Source organism: Venustampulla echinocandica, assembly GCF_003357145.1.
Source record: "Venustampulla echinocandica strain BP 5553 chromosome Unknown scaffold_5, whole genome shotgun sequence".
NCBI classification, from domain to species: Eukaryota; Fungi; Ascomycota; class Leotiomycetes; order Helotiales; family Pleuroascaceae; genus Venustampulla; species Venustampulla echinocandica.
In genome coordinates, this window is record NW_022474210.1 from 582,188 (window position 1) to 600,074 (window position 17,887).

A 17,887-nucleotide genomic window follows, 5' to 3' on the forward strand; every position below is an offset into this window, starting at 1 on the left:
ACATGTCTGCAGGCGTCCCACCGTGGATAGTTGATGCAGTGCTTAGCATGTGTTTCAACTTCATGACGCCTGTCTAGAATGCCATAATACCCCTCTTCAGGGAAAGCAAAGATGTCATTGTATGAGGAATGCCCATTCGATCCTGCTGCGAAGGCTTGTGAATCTGCAGGCTCAAGCCTGTCACAGGCAGTAGCAAGATATGACCCGGCAATTTCTCATTCCGATAATAGCCAGACCACCTGGGATCGAAAGTTCGAAGAAACATCGTTTCCAAGCGCCAATAGTTGCGCCAACGAGGGAATTGGCCGTCCTAATACACTCTCTTCTTATCCAGACCTTGCAATTCCATTCATCCTCAAGCCAAGGGCAATACGAGCACAATCGCATCATTCCACAACTGGTAGCGCGGGGAACGGAAGCGCAGGATCTGTCCACATTCTCGTCGGATTCATCAAACCTCCTAATTGGAACCCCTGGCGGCTTCCGCAAGCTCCTTGCTTCTCCTCATATCCACGCTTCTGCTACTAGAGTATTGGTCTTAGACGAGGCTGATAAGCTGCTGGCTACAGATTTCAAGCCTGATATAGCGGCTATATTAGTTTTCCTTCCCAAACAGCGGCAAACGGGTCTGTTCAACGCCAGCATGGATGATTTTACCCGACTAGATCGCATAGGACTTCGAAATCCAGTGCGGGTGTCGGTCAAAAGGTCAAGACAACGAGCAGCAGGGCAAGACTAAGGACTTAAAGCTGATCTCAGCCAATCTATAACTCTATTATGTGCTTGCGGAACTAGTCGACAGATTTCAACTTACCCTGAAACTCCTCGGCGCGATACAGCAGGATGCTGATGGAAACAATCGGGCTATTGTCTTCTTGTCCAGACGTGCAGCGGTTGAGTATGTTCGACACATCTACCTAGTCCTTCCACCAAAAGATTTTCTCGTTGCATCCCTCGGCAAGCAATCTGCCCAAGTGCGTGAGAAGAGCCTTGAGATCTTTTTGCAGTCCTCTTATAAAAAGCGACAATTATATTGTGCACCGAAGACCAATATAAGGAACAAAATAAAAGAGATATCTATAAAGTAAGGTGAGCGAGGTAAGCAATGTAAGTAGGGTGAGCTAGATAGGTAAAGAAGGTAAGGAGCTAAGAAAATAGTATAAAGGGCTAGTTTCCCGCTTTTGCCTTTACCTATAACTTTATCTATTTTCTTTTAAGCTATCTAGTATAATATTTCTTAATAAGAAGACCCAATCTAAGTAAAAGGAAGTACACCCTAAACCTATAACTAAATAACCCGCCTTTTATATTACAGGGCTAAATACTCCCCGAAGCCTAGTCCTTACTAGTAACCAATATCTAAGAACTCTAAAAGTAGTAGAGGTTTTATATTGATTCTAGACGTATATATTCTCTATAAGATTATAGATAAGGTTATGCTTACGAGAAAGCAACGGTGGCTGCGATGCGACTATGAATGTCGCTCTGATGACTCGGACAACGACAACATACTTTGACTGGTGCTGATACTGAATACTCGTGTAATGTCTCCTTTCCACTTGATCGGAGATATTCCTCGGGCACCGTTTCATCTAATACAACCGAAATCAATTCCTGTGCCTGGCAATCAATCAAACCCTTCTCAGTGAGACCTAGGTCCGGCACGCCATTAAGTCCAACAAAGCTCGCAATGAGGAACGGCGCAGTGATAGTACAGCCTAAGGAACGCGCCGCCTCGTCACAGAGCAGTGATTGATCCCGCACTACCTCCCACTTTTCTGAGCTCATACACCCAGCTACATCCAGCTTGACAGACGCAAGCACCTTCCCCTCCGCAACAGTGACACAACCCCCACCAAGCTGGGCAATAGACTGGGCAGCAAATGCTATCTCGACGTCTGATGTACCGATCACGACGAGGTTCTGGTTCTCGCAATTAGTCGTGCAGGCAATTGCACCGCGTTTCAGCCCAAAGCCACGCACGAAGCCGATACCCCTGTTGGATGTGTTGTGGTGGCGGTCAACTACGACGACTTTGAGGATATCGAGCTCGAGGTTGCATAATAGGTTGCTAGACGTGTCGGCTAGAAGACGTGCATGGAAGGCACGCTTGAAATAGCCGTCATACATTTCCATGGCTTGGATCCATGCATAACATTTTTGACCCGGTGCTTTCACCGAGTATGCCTCTGCCGAGAAGAATATCGGGTTGAGATGTATTGTATTTGTTGTGAATAAAGGAATGGAATCGCCGTTCTCGAAAAGCGCCTTGTTGTCTCTGGCAACCACGATTCCATCGACAATCACTGTTCCAGGGCTGCGAAGCGTCTCATCAGCTTTCTGCTTTGATATTGGGAAAGGTTTGTCTACCGTGCTTCTTCCAGCTTGTCAAGAATGAGAATATCTGCCAGCTTTCCCGGACTAATGCTGCCCATGAGATGATCAATTCTGTAATAAAGAGCGGGATTCAACGTCGCCATACGATATGCTTTTATCGGCGGGACTCCAAGCTCAATTGCTTCGCGGACATGTCTATCAATATGACCGGTTGCATCGAGATCTTCCACCAATTTGTCATCAGCACAGAATGAGATGTGTGCCAGCCCATCCTTAAGGCCTTCGATGTCACTAAACACGCTCTCAATATTTGAGTTCATACTTCCACTCATCACAGTCAGCATCAAGCCGAGTCTCAGTCTCTCGACGACATCTTCTGTCTTGTAGGCATTGTGGTCGTCTCCAATGCCTCCCGCAGCATAAGCCCAGAGGGGTTCATTCTTTAGCAAAGCCGTATGTCCCGTAATACGTTTTCCAGCCTGTAGCGCCGCAGCTTGCTTCTCGGCCGAAGCAAAATCCAAGGAAAAAGGGTTGGATTCCCCAAGCGTGACGGCCTCCGGCAGGCCTACCCGCCGGCATATCTCTGATGTGGCGAGAGAGGCTCCACCTAACTCAAGATCGGCTGAACTACCAGGCACCTTGTGAGAGACCTGTCTGAAAATCCGCAGAGGCGTGGTTGTTTGTCCTGCTTCTTATTAGCTCCTGCCTAAAGGTCCACGCGTGCCACTCACCCATGAAGTCAAGCCCCTTTTCACCAAGTACCTGTCACAAATCAGCGCCATGTACAGAAGACACCTGCTATACGCGGATTTTGCCTACATTGGCAATACAGTTTGCATCTGCCAGAACAGTTGTTGTTCCTCGGGGCACGCTTAGCCTTGCCAGCTCCCCAGGCACGAGTTTTGTGTACTCTATATGTATATGTGCGTCGATAAATCCAGGAGTCACAAATTTACCTCCGGCGTCGATCTCTGTGGCCCCCAGAGCAGGAGGAAAATGATCCCAGGATGTAATCGCAGCGATATGTCTCCCGAATATCACCACATCACGTGGAAGAAATTCGCCCGTGAACGACGACAGGACGGATCCATGACGGATGATGAGCGAAGGTGGCTGGGATCCGTTAGCAACAAAGCGCAGGTTCATCAGCTCTGCTGCAGTTATGGCTTTGTGACTGCCAGTAGCAGCTGTATGTTGTGGGACTTCCGCCATGATGCAGGTGTGTGTCAAAGTTAAAATGACTGTCGGCCTTCTATTTATCTCTTGAATAGATACCCCACTCTACTATCAAAGGCGTAGCCGGCTTCACAATATTGAATTACCAACAAGGCCCGAAGTGCCAATCTGGTGTACCTCTAGCGCGACATGGGGCGTATTGCATCATCTGCAAAGGAATAGCTACTATTGCTTCCGACCAATATTTCAATCCAGGATGGGCTGTTATACTGTGATCTTAAGCTCATTTCTATGGTAACATCCAATGTTTTTTTGGTTATCACGCTTAGAAGCCATTCCAAAAGTGATAGTCAACTCCTGCCATTATTTAGCTAAACTAGGCGGCGCTTCAAATATGCTCTCTATAGTAAAGCCCATCCTTCTCATCGATTGAGCAAAAGTCCCAAGAGTCTCATACTAATAACTTTAATTATAGTGGGACGGATGAACTCTGTACTCCCTGCTTTGTCTCAACGAAATCCTTTTCTATCGACTGAGCATGGCCATCCTCAGATTCGGAGCCCGAAAATAGAGCAGCACCGGATATATTTGTGCCATGCGTAGTATCTTTCACTTGCGTGAATACCACCCATGCTAATCCTGGAATAGAAACGAAGAACAAGACCAAATTGATCGCACATGCACCATTGTAACTGAAATTCATCGCCGAGACGACGAAACCGAATGTTGATCCAACTGATCCCAAGCTATTCATGATAGCAGCCAAAAAGGATGTCTCGTTCAAGTCGTTTGAGAAGCTGCCTACCAGCCAGTATAGATACGTAGTAACCCTGTGGTTGCACTTAGTATGAAATCGGAGGGATAGTACAGGTTCTTGAGTTAGGTCGGACTTACAGAGGATCAGAGAAGCCCCATAGGCAAAATGTAAAAGATCCAAGACCGTAAGAACTGTCATTCCAATCAATCGTCGGCTTGATTTTGTCGTAGTGAACTTGGACAGATTGGCCCAATATCCAGCTGGCCCCCGTAAAGAGAACGACAATACAGAATCCAATCTTCGCTCGAGTTTGTCGTTTCCAACGAGTGCTGTCGAGCAACCGGCCCATGCCTAATGCACTTATAAGGCCAAGGACGTAGAATAGAAAGGAATTTAAAGCCCTGGCGCGAACGGTGAAGTATGCAAAGTTGAATTGCCACTGAAATGACAAGAACCACTGCGCATATATTATAAGTGGAATCAAGGCCCAGACCCAGGATTTTGAGAAGATACTCTTCAAAACTTTGAACTCGCCGGCGAAAGAGGGCTGCTTTTTTAGGACAACTGATCGCCCATCAGTTCGCTGAACGTTATTGGCTGTGGGCAAAAGCAATGCGAAGGGAAACCCTAGGCACATTATTGTCATAAGTGTAATATATGTAGCATTTGTGACTCCGCCGCGGAAGTTCTTGTCAGCGTTGAGAGCCAGGGCGATTATACCGCCTATCGAGGCACCCAGATTTTGGAAGGCAAACTTTATAGACACTGTGATTGAATTTTAGTTGAGAATTTCGTAAAAGAGACAGAGACGTTGACCTACTTGCTCTCCCCTTTTTGTGCTCTTCCGTGTATCCTAGAAGAATGGCACCAGACGCTACCCACAAAAAGCAGGCTGAAATTCCCAGGACGACCGAGCCAAATAGCAGCAACCAATTGGTGCCGAAACGATCATTGCAATACAATCCTGCTGCATACGGCGTGTAACCAAGAGTTCCAATCTGAAGGAGTCAGCTGGTTTCTGGGATGAGAGACGGGGATGGTCACCAAAAGTGCATATTTGGGAGTGATACGGTTAGCAATCCCACCAACAAATAAACTCCCGACTGCAAGACAGCCGAACACAATTGCATTCGCTGCGTTTGCAATCTCAGGACTCGCACCGCCGCCTGCGCCGAGCCCATTTAAGGCACCGAAAATTCCGGGACACGTAAAGGCAGTGGCAGCTACCAGTAAGCCACAGTACAGTGTAGAGCGATTCCACCGTACCAGGGTCTTGTTTTCGTGGTGAGACATCGTGTGGCGAGCCAGATTGTGGTAAACAGCCTATAGAGCTTCCAAGAACAAGGCCCTAGGAACTTATAGAGAGTAACAGATTGAATGGAAGTTAAGTTGGAACATGCAGATCTACCTTCACTTTTGTAAACACGAAGTCTCTCGGTCCCGGAGCTTCGCTTGACTTTCGGCCTAGCATTTTGAGGAATTGAAGGATCGATGCCAAACTTGTGAATTGCGTGATAGTCATTAGTATTGTATGCAAAAACTCGCTCGGGAACTACTCCGAACAAGTACTTTGAAGGGAGATTCTCGACATACTGCAATGGCCAATGGTGTAACACCAGTACTGTTTAGCGGTAAGAAAGCTATTAATTTCATCTGATATAGAATATACCATGTACCGAAACCCCTTTAGACCATCACTAGCTTGTCTACATAATCAATGGCCTGGTTTACTGCACCCTATTTCCCGGAACAGGACCTGGATTTTCACCACAGAAAAACGTGGCAGGTGTTAGCTTCGTTTTTATCTCGGAAGCCCTCCGTGCCCAGCGAGTAAGAGCACAGAAATAACATTTTTGCCATGTAATCGTAGGTAATGGAACTAATGAAACTAATGGAGTACGGTTGGTAAGGAGACGTGGAGTAGGGTGCCAATAGTAAGAATTAGATTTGCGATGTTGTATGTTTAATGTCTAATGGCGTGCGATGTATAGTAAGCGCTTGCCGCATCGGCATTCTGCAACGGGTACGACTTGGCGGCTGTGTGCACCTGCACTCTATGCCGGCGATAACATTCACCATGACACTTTCTTATGTTTTTTTTATAAAATTTTTTATAAAAATAAAATCCAGAAGATACCCTACTCTGTACGTCTATTAGAGGGAGTATAAACAATAACACAATGAACTCCAAAGCAGACCTACAAGGAAATCTTGTGACTTGCAGACCGTTGAGAATAGGGTAAGTCCTATCAGACTCGTCTCACTCAGAAATCGCTCACGCGATAATCCAATAGCATCGTCGGTGCAGGACTTGTCGGTGCTACTGCTGCTATTGCGCTATCCCGTCTACGGGGCGTTTCGGTAGCAGTGTTTGAACGTTCGCCGGGACCTCGAGAGACAGGCGCTTGGATTAGTCTCACGGTCTCAGGTACGTTTAAGATATGACACTTCGGGATATCAAGGAACTGATTCCCTAGGTCTGATAATTTTAGACAAACTCATCGACTTAGAGAAGGTCCAAAATATTTTGTACCGTGGTGATCATAATGGAACATATGTGACTAGGCATTGGAGAACGGGGGAGATCATTGCTAGTAATCCTTCGTCTCCCCACGTGGCGAATCGGTTTCATCAAGCACGCACCCACCGAGTTCCACTTTTAAACGTTCTTCTATCAAATGTACCCCAAGGTGTTATTCAATATGATCGACATGTCGTTGGCCACGAGGTAACAGAAAGCGGTGTTCGGTTGAATTTTAAGTATTCCGCTTCAGAAACATTCGACCTTGTAGTCGCTGCAGATGGTCTGTTTTCTGTAAGTTTATCTTCCAAGATAGTTTGATATAGGCTGATAACGCCCAGAAAATGCGACGCCATTATGTTCCCGATGAAGTTCGCTACAGAGGTTCTGTCGCATACAGAAAGCTGTTTCCCCAAAGCCAAGTTGCGCATATTACGGGCTTGCACAATGATAGCTCGTCATGGCGTAAGGATGGCGAGGTGATGTTTTTATCACCGCTGGGTAAGTTAAACTCTGTTTCTTTGCATCTTGGTATCCAGGCTAATTTTGAAAAATTGAAAAGGCCTCGGCCAGTACGGAATTGTAGCCATCATAAGAGAAACTGATGAATTTGCAGAAACGCTTCAATGGGCACATAGCACCGGAAAGGAAGGTCTTGAACGACTACGGAAACATTTTGCAGTGGGTTGGGTGCTGTGAACGTACGAAAATATTTGACTGACGACTTTGGAAGACCTGGGATCCGATAATCGACGAAGTTCTTCAGACGATGACGGACATTGATGCTTACCCTCTTGACTCGGCACCATGGATGAAGCAACTGGTTCGGCATGACCGTATTGCATTTGTTGGCGATGCAGCTCACCGTCCGTAATATTCTTCCCTAGAAATTTGTATAATTATTGACCTAATATAGCTACTGCTGGTGCTTATGGAGCAGGTGCGACGATGGGTCAAGGAGACTGCTGGGCATTGTTCCGCTCCCTTCAGGAAAGTTACTGGCAACCAACCAGTGTAATGGAGACAGATTTACCGGCCAATCATATTCCACGAAGTCGTTATGACTTGCAGCGAGCTCTTCAGCTGTATGATGCCACCCGGCGCCCCTTCTTGGCACGAGTGGAGCTTCAAATACAGCTTGACGGTGCGGATGGCTCGTATATTTCCGAAGCAGCAGATGACGAGGAAGAATGGATTAGGAGATTTCAAGAACGACATCGAAATCAGCTTTGGTTGACGGAACATGACGTTGAAGCGGAATTTGTCAAGACCTTAGCCGCGGCGCCTGTGTCGTCAAGTGTTAAAAATATGATTTCGCCCCGCTTATAGAGTCTATCGAGTATAACTTTTCCGAATGCAGGAATGATATTAAAATACCTACAAAGCGTGAAGCCGGCAGGTAATCCACTCTGATTTATATGCTAACTGTCGCCATAGCATGTCTATGCATTCTTGTAAAATCACGTTACCATTTTCCTCTGACAGGGTGGGACAGCAGCCTTTCGCAGTAGCATCTTTCAGTAATGAAATTGTAGAAGCTAATCTTGAACATGATTAGCATGCAAGCCGACTTATTAAGCGCCGTCTACAACCTACCTATTTCCCATGATAACATCGACTTCAGATTCTTCCATGACAGAAACCTTGATCATATTCACCCCCGCCAGAATGCCATCTTGGAAGAATTTCCAGCCGAGGAACGGGAGCTGGTGATCCGAATCGTGAAGGACATGAAGAATATGAGACTTGGACAACGACAACCGTGTAAACCAATAGATCAGCTTCAGACGCGTGGCGATCGGCGAACATGTCCCTCTCGTAGGCTCCGGCGACCAATCGAGGAAACTCGGCAGGCTTATGACCCATTCACCAATTTGCGCGTTGAGTTCTTGCATGAGCGGAGATATTTCTACACTGCTGTTCAATGATGTTTCTAGATAGCTGTCTCCACCCGTTATGGAGATTATCCGAGCAAGTGTCGACTTGAGTGACATTTCAGCGAGGAAGAACGTATACGTACGCACCGTGCGAACGGATGATGAGAGGCTGGCGGTGTCCGACTCATCACAACCAAGGGGCAGCGGTAGACGGTCTTCTAATTGATACAGTGAACTTCTGGGAAAGCTACCAATCTCATTGACTAAATCGCTATGGAAAGTTAGCCTAGTCCGTTAAAAGGGGGTTGTGTCTACTTGATTACCGTTCGAGATTATAGCAGATCCAGTATAAGCGCAGGGTAGTTTTTATGTCTTCTGGACTTCTTTCCCGACATAAATTTTCGTCCCTATAGTAAATCTCTCAGCAATCTACTATTTGAAATTTTAAGAATACCATGTGACCACTTACCGTTGAATCATTACAGAGAGAGCAGTGCACCCCGCATTGAGGTAGGACCAAAAGTTAAGCAGTCGCCCCTTTTTGAACAAAAACAGAGCTGCAAGAACTTGAGCCTGAGCATATGGAAGGGTAAATTGAACACTTAGCCGGCTCAGTACTTGAACCGCTCGCTGGAAATCGGCCAGACCACTTTCCAAAGATTGGTGGTCTCTATATGCCTTTGATAGCGCAATCATCAGAAGAATGAGGCATGACTGCAACTCATCCCGGAATCCTCTTACACCCACTACTGATGCCATCATATATGTCGCCTGATCACAAATAATTGGGAACAATGTGCAGGTATGTTCGAAGAAGTAAACCAGCAGCACCAGAATATCCTTTGATTCTGTCCGATCCGCATCATCAATAGCTTCGGGCAGTATGGGTCGACATTCTTCACAGGAAAATGGTGTCCTATTCAAATAGTTCGCTTTCTTTGTAAAGTCTTCAGCCACCGTTGGAAAGTGCCCGTAACTCTTTGGGCTCTCGCTTGATTGGCAAGATGTCTTCGCAGTATAAGCCACTGAACTCTCATTCTCTAGCGAGGTGCCAGTCTCAATTAGTTGGGTAGGCAAAATGAGAGTATAGGACTGGCTTGACTGAATTGCTGAAGATGGGGTTGTATTTTTTGAGGCTGAGATTGTCCAGTCATTTATAACACGATCGAGATCTTGTTGCGGCCTATCTGGGCCACTTGAAGTGGAAAGAGTCTCTAGCTTTTCTTCAACTTTGCCCAGACGTTCTAGAAGCTGTGAAAACATTTGATCTTGACCGCTGACCTGGGTTCAGCGGTTGCTAGAGGCTTATACTAAAGAACGAGATGCGAATAACATACATCTGCCCGCTTTGCGATTGATAGTCGCAACGAAAGCCATGACGTCGACAATAGCCACACGCCAGCTGCCCTCTATCACATCTTACTTTTTTCCGGCGGCAAGTCTCGCAGGCCTGTGAACAGACAACAAATAATCAGCAGTTGCGTATATGTGCAGCAAGATCCCGAATGCAATTTTCCTACAATCGAGGCTCGATGCCGATTTGCATCGGAATTCCTAGGAAATGGCAAAGTCTCCCGCTGTCTCTCGCCCCCAGTAGTGTTTGGGAGCGACTCTACTCTGTCTCGTGCTTGGAGGTTGCTGCTCGGTCGTTTATGTGGATATTCGGGGTTTGAGTCCATTTTTGCCTTTAATTTGTAAGGTTTTATTTGCCCAGTTCTTTCAAATCACATAAGGCCAGGCCATGAAATCTGCCATTACACGATCCACCTGGCGCTGGAGGCTTCAATTCATCCGTTTTGGAGTTTTGGGTGGATAAAGGTTTAACCCCGGCACTTATCAGTTGCATCAAATGTCGCTGGTAAGGCGCCATCGCAAACGTGCATGGAGGTGCGCTAACATCGACATCTTTAAATTACGCTTTCCACAACGCGAATAGTGTCGTATCCAGATCCACCATCTCCTGACCGCTTCAGGAGAAGGGCAGAGAGACCATCTCAGCGGGACTTGATTCGCCAGAGACGGGATCTTCTCCGAGCCCGCTTCTTAGTGCTAAGAGGCATTCGGATTTGAAATAATGGCGAATATAGTAGGTTGACGTGATTCTCATACCACTGGGGCTTGGTTTGGCGCCTCTGTTAGGCATGTCCATCTATATCAGTTGTTGTTTTATTTTCGTTTGAAAAAAAGTCGGGTGAGTGCGAAACTATCATTCTTACTTTAAGTCACTTATCGTACTGCGCAACCATTACGCCCTCTATTTTTTTTGATAGTAAAATAACTTTGAGAGACCAGCCAATGGCTCAACTACGAGTCGCAATTATTGGCGCTGGACCTGCCGGCTTAGGTGCTGCCATTGAATTTTCCAAGCTGCCGTTCGTGGACTGGAAGCTATATGAGCAGGCTACAGTCCTTCGTGAGATTGGGGCAGGTATAAGCATTCAGCCAAGCACCTGGCGGCTGCTGGAACATTTGGGGGCAGCTGCAAACTTGCAACCGGCAGACTTTTATCGCCCCCCTGATAACCATTATGTCCAGCATCGGTAAGTTGGAAGCATATTGCCAAATCTCTCTATATTAATTTCTCTGAAGGAATGGAAGAACGGGAGAACTACTAGTTTCGCATGGCCAGGAAGGTAAGTTTAAGAAACCCTTCTGCAAATTTTATTATCAAGCATTTCCTGAGGTCTCTTCAGGCGTTCCTAAAACCCAGCTACATGCGCGGACTCATCGAGCAAAGCTTCAACAGGCGTTAATTGATGAAGTTGATCAAAGCCGTGTTAGGCTTTCCAGTCGGCTGGTCAGCGTTGTGAAGAAGCCTTCCGGAAAACTTCTTATTGAATTTCAAGACGGCTTCAAAGACGAGGTTGATCTTGTCGTTGGAGCCGACGGGGTTAGATCAGTAAGATACATGTCCAACGACAAGCGAACATGCAGTAACGTGTCCCAAAGGTAGTGAGGAATTTCGCATTTCCTGACCACCAGGTGGGATATATTGGGCGCACGTCATACCGCACAATTGTCACCTCAGACGAGATTGCAACTGTGGCTGGCGTGCCCGACGCTGTGACTTTCTGGCACGGCCCGCATGCGTGGCTCTATACTTGTAGTCTCGGGGATGGAAAATTTGAGATCACGACCAACACTCGCGAACCGGCAAGTCTGAAGGAGAAAGTCAGTTGGGGACAAAATGCTACGATAGAAGATAACGCAAAGCACTTTGAGGCAAAGTCTCTTCTCCACTATCTACTGAGTCCTTTTTACTGATGGCCTTCGATATAGGACTTCGCTCCGGTTGTTAAGTCTATTGTTGCTCTTCCTAAAGAAATAAAACAGTATGCCCTTTTTGCAGGGCCAAGATTGGACAATATCATCGCACATGGTTCTGTAGTACTGGTCGGCGACGCTTCACATCGTAAGACTACCTCTAGAAATAGAAAATGACTCGTGGGCTAACTTGGATATTCTCTCTAGCTCTTTCAGGCGCATTTGGTAGTTCAAACATTCAGCTCAAAGTCAATGTAACATGGAAGGGTCTAACAGTAATCTAGGTGCTGGGGCAGGCTTTGCATTAGAAGACGTATATGTGCTTGCACGAGGAATTGCCTGGGCGCACGAGCAGAATCTATCTTTACAGGAGGGTATAGAGCTATTTGACCAAGTTAGGGGACCTTATTATCGAAAGTTGGTGAGTTCAGTCATCTATTATGCCTATTATACTAGCAGTATACTAACTACTTATTAAGTATAGAATTTTAGATCAGTTTGCAGACGCCGACGCGCATATTTCGGCATCTAACTTTGGTTTCGACGACACGGTTCAGGCCACGGTCGACAGTAAATGGAGTAAGAAATACAATTGGATAGCAGAATACGATGTGAGATTTCGTCCCTGCAGATTAAAATTAGGCTACTAATAAATAGATATAGATCCAGAAGGTTCTAAAAGAAGTTCTTAATAGTAAAGGATCTTATTGCTCTAAAATAAATCAGAGTCCTAGATTATAATTATTAATTTATTATAAATTGTTAAGAAAATAGGGGTATCGGTCACGGGACCGGAGATACGTTACTCCGGTCCGTACAAATATAGGGGGTAGAAGCTCCTAAAGCTTCTTCTCTCTTTAGTCTAAAATTAATTGATCTGTTCTACCTAACCTACTTCTATATTAAGTGTTACTACTAGCTTATAGAGTTACACGGTATATTGGAATAATAACCAATATAAGAAGGGGAAGTCAAAGGGAGGAGTAGATAATATCCGCTATATATACGAAGTCCTTGAGCCACACCTTATTCCCTTTATCAAGGACATTACCCTTCAAAGGCACGATCCGGATACTTTTGCGATATGCTTCCCTTTCTTTTTTAGATATTAAATCCTTAACGAGGAGTGACTTTCTTCTGTACCTCGGGGAGTTGCATCCGTAACCTCACTTTGAATGATAGAGCTGCGGGACATGTGGATGCAGGTGCTGCGATGGATAGCTGGCGGTAACTGGGGTTGAGAGTTTTGTTGTTGTCGAATCTCCTGTTGTCAATTTAGTTTTCACCATTAAATCTTTTTTCTCCACCAAATCTTCTCTCATCATCAACCTACGTGGCGTAATGGTGTTGCTTAACGGGAAGCAGTTGTGTTGGGGTAATCTTGTTGCCGGGTTTTGAATCCCTTCAAAGAATATTTGAGATCTTATACATTTTATTTAATGATGATGGTGGAGGTGGGCTTTAGTAGCAGCTTAACTAGCCTCATTCTATTTAGTAACTTTCCTATGAAACTGCCAAAGTTCATAACCAAGGCCATGGATTAATGAGATGGAGTTTCAGCTCTCGCTTAGACTATCATCACTGTTTCCTTCACCCAGTTCTCTCTCTTTATCTCCATAAATGCAGCGTTAGCAGTCTTTCGCATCGTGCGTGCCTTCTTATGCGGGCCGAGCTGCGCGGGAATTGAAGTTTCCATCTTCGTCAATGTAGCAATAACCTCAGGCGATGTGTAACCTGAAGGATCAACATAACAGAGTTCGAGTATCCCACCTCGGCGATATACATTGATTTTACTAGTAGCTTCCAACACAAGTAGATGTAGAGATTTCATATTTTCAAGCATCAGCAGGACACTAAAATGACCTTCAGGCGAAGAAGAGTATTCGTGTGCAACAGGTCCTTGGCTTTCCTCCTCGACGATTTCAGAAATATGGCGCTCAAGTTCTGACATCGATGCTTCTGCCGATGCCCATTCCTTGTTATAAAGCCTTGGTAGCCTCCTTAAAGGGCCAGTTATAGTGATACTGCCACGCTTTATAGCACCAAAAGGATCTTGGTCAACAAGATCGATCTGTATGTTCTCGATTTCTGACAAAGCACGGATACTATTATCAGTCTTCAAGTCATTTTTAACAACCTCATATCCAACGCTGGTCCAGCTCCAGGATGGAAAAGCCTTATGGAAAGTTGGAATATCGTCTGTAGGACGCTTAGGAATGAGCATTGTACCTTCAACATGCCATAAAAGCCCCCGAATGAGGTCCTCTTTCCACAGCCCAGCCACGTATGTAGGGTTTCGAATCATGTCGCCATATATTCTAGCTATGCCTGAGATGGCTACGAGACGATCGCTGATATTTTCAAACCGTCTCTGAGTATAATCCTCCACCAGGTCGTACCACAAACGAAATGTATCTGAGTGCGACATCAATGGATAATCCAAGCTGATGGGTAAATATTTTTTAAATCCTTTGAATTTCAAGAATGCAGGTAATTGCCAGAAAAGTCCAGATCCAAATGATATGTCGTCATGATCAGAGTAGGTCAAGGTTTCAGATATTATATCTTCGACACGTTCTGTTACACCCCTTTCGAATCTCTGTTCCTCACAGCATTTCCAAATAATTTGAGAAGCTGTATAGTGCAGTAAGCGATTGGGAAGCAGTCCTTCTTGCATCGTCTATCCTCTCTTACTCCAGACCCCGTTGTATTCGCGTTCACTATCGTCCCATTCTGGTGATAAGAATAATTTTGCTTTACGATCCTCCGTTAGGTTGGTGGAATATGCAACAGGAATGTAATTGAGGTCACGTTCCGTCAGGAATCCATTCTTTACAGAAGCTGAACTGGCAATGACAAGAGTCACTATTGATCCTCCATAGATTTCATTCATCTTGGAAGCCTCTTCGTTCCACTCCCCAGTAGAGTCGTTACTACCTTGGATGATGCAAAGTGCATCAATCCAAATGTACGAGATGCCCAAGTCTCGAGTGACTGATACGGCGTCTTGAATTGTATCATCAAAGTCGGTCAAAGGGATTCCATTCTTCAACTCATTCATAGTGTCACCAGTAAGCTTTTTCGAAGGCTCTTCTCTCCAGCGGTAGCTTAGCGAAAGCCATTCCACGTGTTGGAGATCAGGGAAGGTTTCTACCAGAAAGAGATTCTGAGTTTTATTGCCGACGTGAATCAGCCGTTTGGGCGGTTTCTGTAACTCAGTAGGAGGCCTGCAAGAGGAATGGCTCTCTACACAGTTCTTCAACCAGCGGGAAGCAATTTCAATTGATCTTTTAGAGGCAGGGTCCTTCTCCATTATCTTTAGAATAGGCGGCGAATTGTCCTCTTTTATTTGATGTAGTCGGAAAAGTTCTTCGACTACAGAGAAAAATAAGTTCCAATACACAATTATTAGGGGTAAGACTCGCCATCAGGCCCATCCATGTACACATCAAGGCCGCATAGTTTAATCAATCCTTCCTTGGCATCCGTATTATAACATACTTCAATCTTGTTGTAGGATGCACGGAAGATAATCTGCAACCCTCTTGCAATTTCTACATCATGAACATTGGTTCTCTTAAAGGCTTGAAATATGACTTTACAAAGACCGCAGTCTTGGCTTGATTTCTCAATCTCGAAAATGTCGTCGTGGTGCTTAACTTCGGATCCCTCATAGTTGAGTCTGTTATCATAGGTCTCGCCATCGGATAGAGCTTCTTGTTTGTCTCGACATTGCGAAAGGCATATACGAAGGAGGTTACGAACGTCCACACCATCACATGTCGCGCAGAGGGGCATCTTCAGTTCGATAAACAGCGATTAACGTTGAAGGCTATCGAATAAATATGTTAATTTTCATGAAGTCTAAAATTTTGGAAGTAAGGCTGCTGCTGCCTAATTTAATGCGAATGCAATACGAAGGCAGGGGTCTGCAGCTCGTGGGGGGTAGAGAAAAGTTCCTGCTTTCGCTCAGTGACTACAGTACCTCATTATTCGGTTCTGCCGTGCGAAAGTTTCAACTCAACACGACCATATTCAGGGAGTCTAAATAAGCGGGGCCCCCCCTAGAAATGCATCCTTAGATCACTCACTCTAACACGCTGCCACCTTAAACTCTTTTTACCATTTAGAAGAACTTAACAAATCTTTATATTGTGTTCCATTATCCCGCAACCTGGACTCCTGATTTCTTCTTACGCCATCGTACAGTAAATAATACCGCTGTATTGCACTCCGCTTTTAGTACTGCGATACTTATTTTCGAAACGCCGTAATTATCTGGAAGCTGTTCAGTGCAGCTCCAGGAGCCGCTTACCGCAACAACGACGACGGTGGTTGCATCTTTTGACTACTAGCCGACTGCATTATGGCTGTGGTAGATCTCTCATTCATCACGTCTCTGAAAGACCGGGTCAAAGAGACGTATGATGAGGCGGATGAAGCTGGAAGACGGCAACTGCTAGATGCACTGCGGGACCTTCAGTACTCTGTAGAGCCTCCCGAGGAGACAATGCAGAGAACCATCCATCAGGTACGATCGCGAATCAAGGGACTTGTGAGAGCACGTCATACGGCTCAAGTCGACAATATTGAAGTGAGGCCAATATCTGACTCCAGGTAGAATCTGACCATTGCTTCTGTGCGCGCGGCCTATGATTTGGATGTGTACAAGGCTTTGACGACAACGAAGGAGACTATGTCGATACAGGAACTCACAGGGCGTAACGGGGCAAATCCCGACCTGCTAGGTAGGTAGGCTGTTGTCTCACCACACTAGGAGCTGATGTACTAACCATACTTTTATAGGCCGTCTCATGAGGCATCAGGCTTCATTAGGAATGATCGAAGAGACCGGGAGAGATCAGTTCGCCGCAAACAACATAACCAGGAACCTCTCAATTCCTGAAATACAGTCTGGGATTCGTCTAATGTAAGACTTTGTGTCCTACCAAGCTACGACTAGAACCTTCAAGCTATCAAGTCCTAGCACATTGACGGGTTTATATAGGAACGACGCATTTGGCCCCGTATACCAAAACTTACCGGCATATCTTAAGAAAACTAAATATCGCAACCCCATGGACAACCCTCGCACCGTCTTCCAATTCACACGCAATACAGATTTAAGTCTATGGGATTATCTTCACGCCCGAGCCGCCGACACATCGCACTTTGACAACTTCATGCGCGCCCAGCGCATGAGCACCGACAACTGTTTCTCCGTCCTCAATCTCGAGGCGCAGAGCAAAGGCTGGCCAGCGGACAGACCGGTATTTGTCGATGTCGGAGGAGGAATGGGCCAGCAATGTGCGGCAGTGCGTGAGAGATTTCCGCATCTCGCGGGCAGGATTATTCTCGAAGACCTGCCCGCCGTCGTTTCGCAGGCTAAAGTTCCCGCGGGAGTAGAGGTTCTGCCGCATGATTTCTGGCACCCGCAGCCTATCAAGGGAGCGAGGTTTTATTATCTACGCGCTGTTTTGCATGACTATAACGATGTGGATTCGGTCAAGATTCTGAAGCATATTGCGGATGCTATGGAGCCTCATAGTGTGCTTCTTATTGATGAGATGGTCTTGCCGAATAAAGGGGTGGACTGGTATGCAACTCAGACGGATCTTCTCATGATGTGTGCGTTTGGCAGTGCGGAGCGGACGCAAGATGCTTGGGCCAGGCTGGTGGAACAAGCGGGCCTTAAGGTTAGGAGTCTGAGAACGTATACACACGCGATGAGACTAAGTGTTATTGAGGTTGTGAAACGGGAAAGCTTGGATTCTAGGATTTGATTTACATGCCTATTGAAGGCTAAAGAATATGTTATATTACGCCTAGCTCTTTGCAAAATGTCCACGATGCTTCGACTTCCTAGTGTGTACTTATACATGCTTTGTTAAATGGAGTATGCTTTCTCTAATAACGTCGGAGCTAGCTAAATGATTCTGGCTCGGCATTATTCTC

At 45.8% G+C, this 17,887-nt stretch overlaps 8 protein-coding genes across 8 annotated transcripts; 4 read left to right on the forward strand and 4 right to left on the reverse strand.

Moving 5' to 3' along the window:
* Positions 1–199: 199 nt before the first annotated feature.
* Positions 200–739, forward strand: BP5553_07107 (uncharacterized protein; the record flags this gene model as incomplete). Its single annotated transcript, XM_032015730.1, has 1 exon — positions 200–739. The coding sequence occupies one exon, from the start codon at positions 200–202 to the stop codon at positions 737–739; it is 540 nt and encodes a 179-aa protein (XP_031867999.1).
* A 701-nt stretch (positions 740–1,440) lies between these two features.
* Positions 1,441–3,549, reverse strand: BP5553_07108 (Uncharacterized protein; the record flags this gene model as incomplete). The annotated part of the gene is made up of 4 exons (XM_032015731.1): positions 1,441–2,317; positions 2,371–3,022; positions 3,069–3,099; positions 3,157–3,549. 4 exons carry the CDS (start codon positions 3,547–3,549, stop codon positions 1,441–1,443), a joined length of 1,953 nt encoding a protein of 650 aa, XP_031868000.1.
* Positions 3,550–3,982: 433 nt separating this feature from the next.
* BP5553_07109 (Uncharacterized protein) lies at positions 3,983–5,563 on the reverse strand (the record flags this gene model as incomplete). Its single annotated transcript, XM_032015732.1, has 4 exons — positions 3,983–4,343; positions 4,408–5,035; positions 5,091–5,268; positions 5,315–5,563. 4 exons carry the CDS (start codon positions 5,561–5,563, stop codon positions 3,983–3,985), a joined length of 1,416 nt encoding a protein of 471 aa, XP_031868001.1.
* An 887-nt stretch (positions 5,564–6,450) lies between these two features.
* BP5553_07110 (Uncharacterized protein) lies at positions 6,451–8,120 on the forward strand (the record flags this gene model as incomplete). The annotated part of the gene is made up of 7 exons (XM_032015733.1): positions 6,451–6,509; positions 6,565–6,698; positions 6,748–7,085; positions 7,133–7,292; positions 7,354–7,472; positions 7,525–7,657; positions 7,708–8,120. The coding sequence occupies 7 exons, from the start codon at positions 6,451–6,453 to the stop codon at positions 8,118–8,120; spliced, it is 1,356 nt and encodes a 451-aa protein (XP_031868002.1).
* Positions 8,121–8,168: 48 nt separating this feature from the next.
* BP5553_07111 (uncharacterized protein) lies at positions 8,169–9,931 on the reverse strand (the record flags this gene model as incomplete). Its single annotated transcript, XM_032015734.1, has 4 exons — positions 8,169–8,334; positions 8,388–8,939; positions 8,992–9,075; positions 9,138–9,931. The coding sequence occupies 4 exons, from the start codon at positions 9,929–9,931 to the stop codon at positions 8,169–8,171; spliced, it is 1,596 nt and encodes a 531-aa protein (XP_031868003.1).
* A 1,032-nt stretch (positions 9,932–10,963) lies between these two features.
* On the forward strand, positions 10,964–12,673 carry BP5553_07112 (Uncharacterized protein; the record flags this gene model as incomplete). The annotated part of the gene is made up of 8 exons (XM_032015735.1): positions 10,964–11,208; positions 11,258–11,301; positions 11,341–11,567; positions 11,618–11,839; positions 11,948–12,080; positions 12,217–12,353; positions 12,412–12,543; positions 12,596–12,673. The coding sequence occupies 8 exons, from the start codon at positions 10,964–10,966 to the stop codon at positions 12,671–12,673; spliced, it is 1,218 nt and encodes a 405-aa protein (XP_031868004.1).
* Positions 12,674–13,499: 826 nt separating this feature from the next.
* On the reverse strand, positions 13,500–15,730 carry BP5553_07113 (uncharacterized protein; the record flags this gene model as incomplete). The annotated part of the gene is made up of 3 exons (XM_032015736.1): positions 13,500–14,566; positions 14,627–15,248; positions 15,434–15,730. 3 exons carry the CDS (start codon positions 15,728–15,730, stop codon positions 13,500–13,502), a joined length of 1,986 nt encoding a protein of 661 aa, XP_031868005.1.
* Positions 15,731–16,298: 568 nt separating this feature from the next.
* On the forward strand, positions 16,299–17,715 carry BP5553_07114 (uncharacterized protein; the record flags this gene model as incomplete). The annotated part of the gene is made up of 4 exons (XM_032015737.1): positions 16,299–16,463; positions 16,554–16,680; positions 16,739–16,862; positions 16,941–17,715. The coding sequence occupies 4 exons, from the start codon at positions 16,299–16,301 to the stop codon at positions 17,713–17,715; spliced, it is 1,191 nt and encodes a 396-aa protein (XP_031868006.1).
* Between the last annotated feature and the right edge of the window lie 172 nt (positions 17,716–17,887).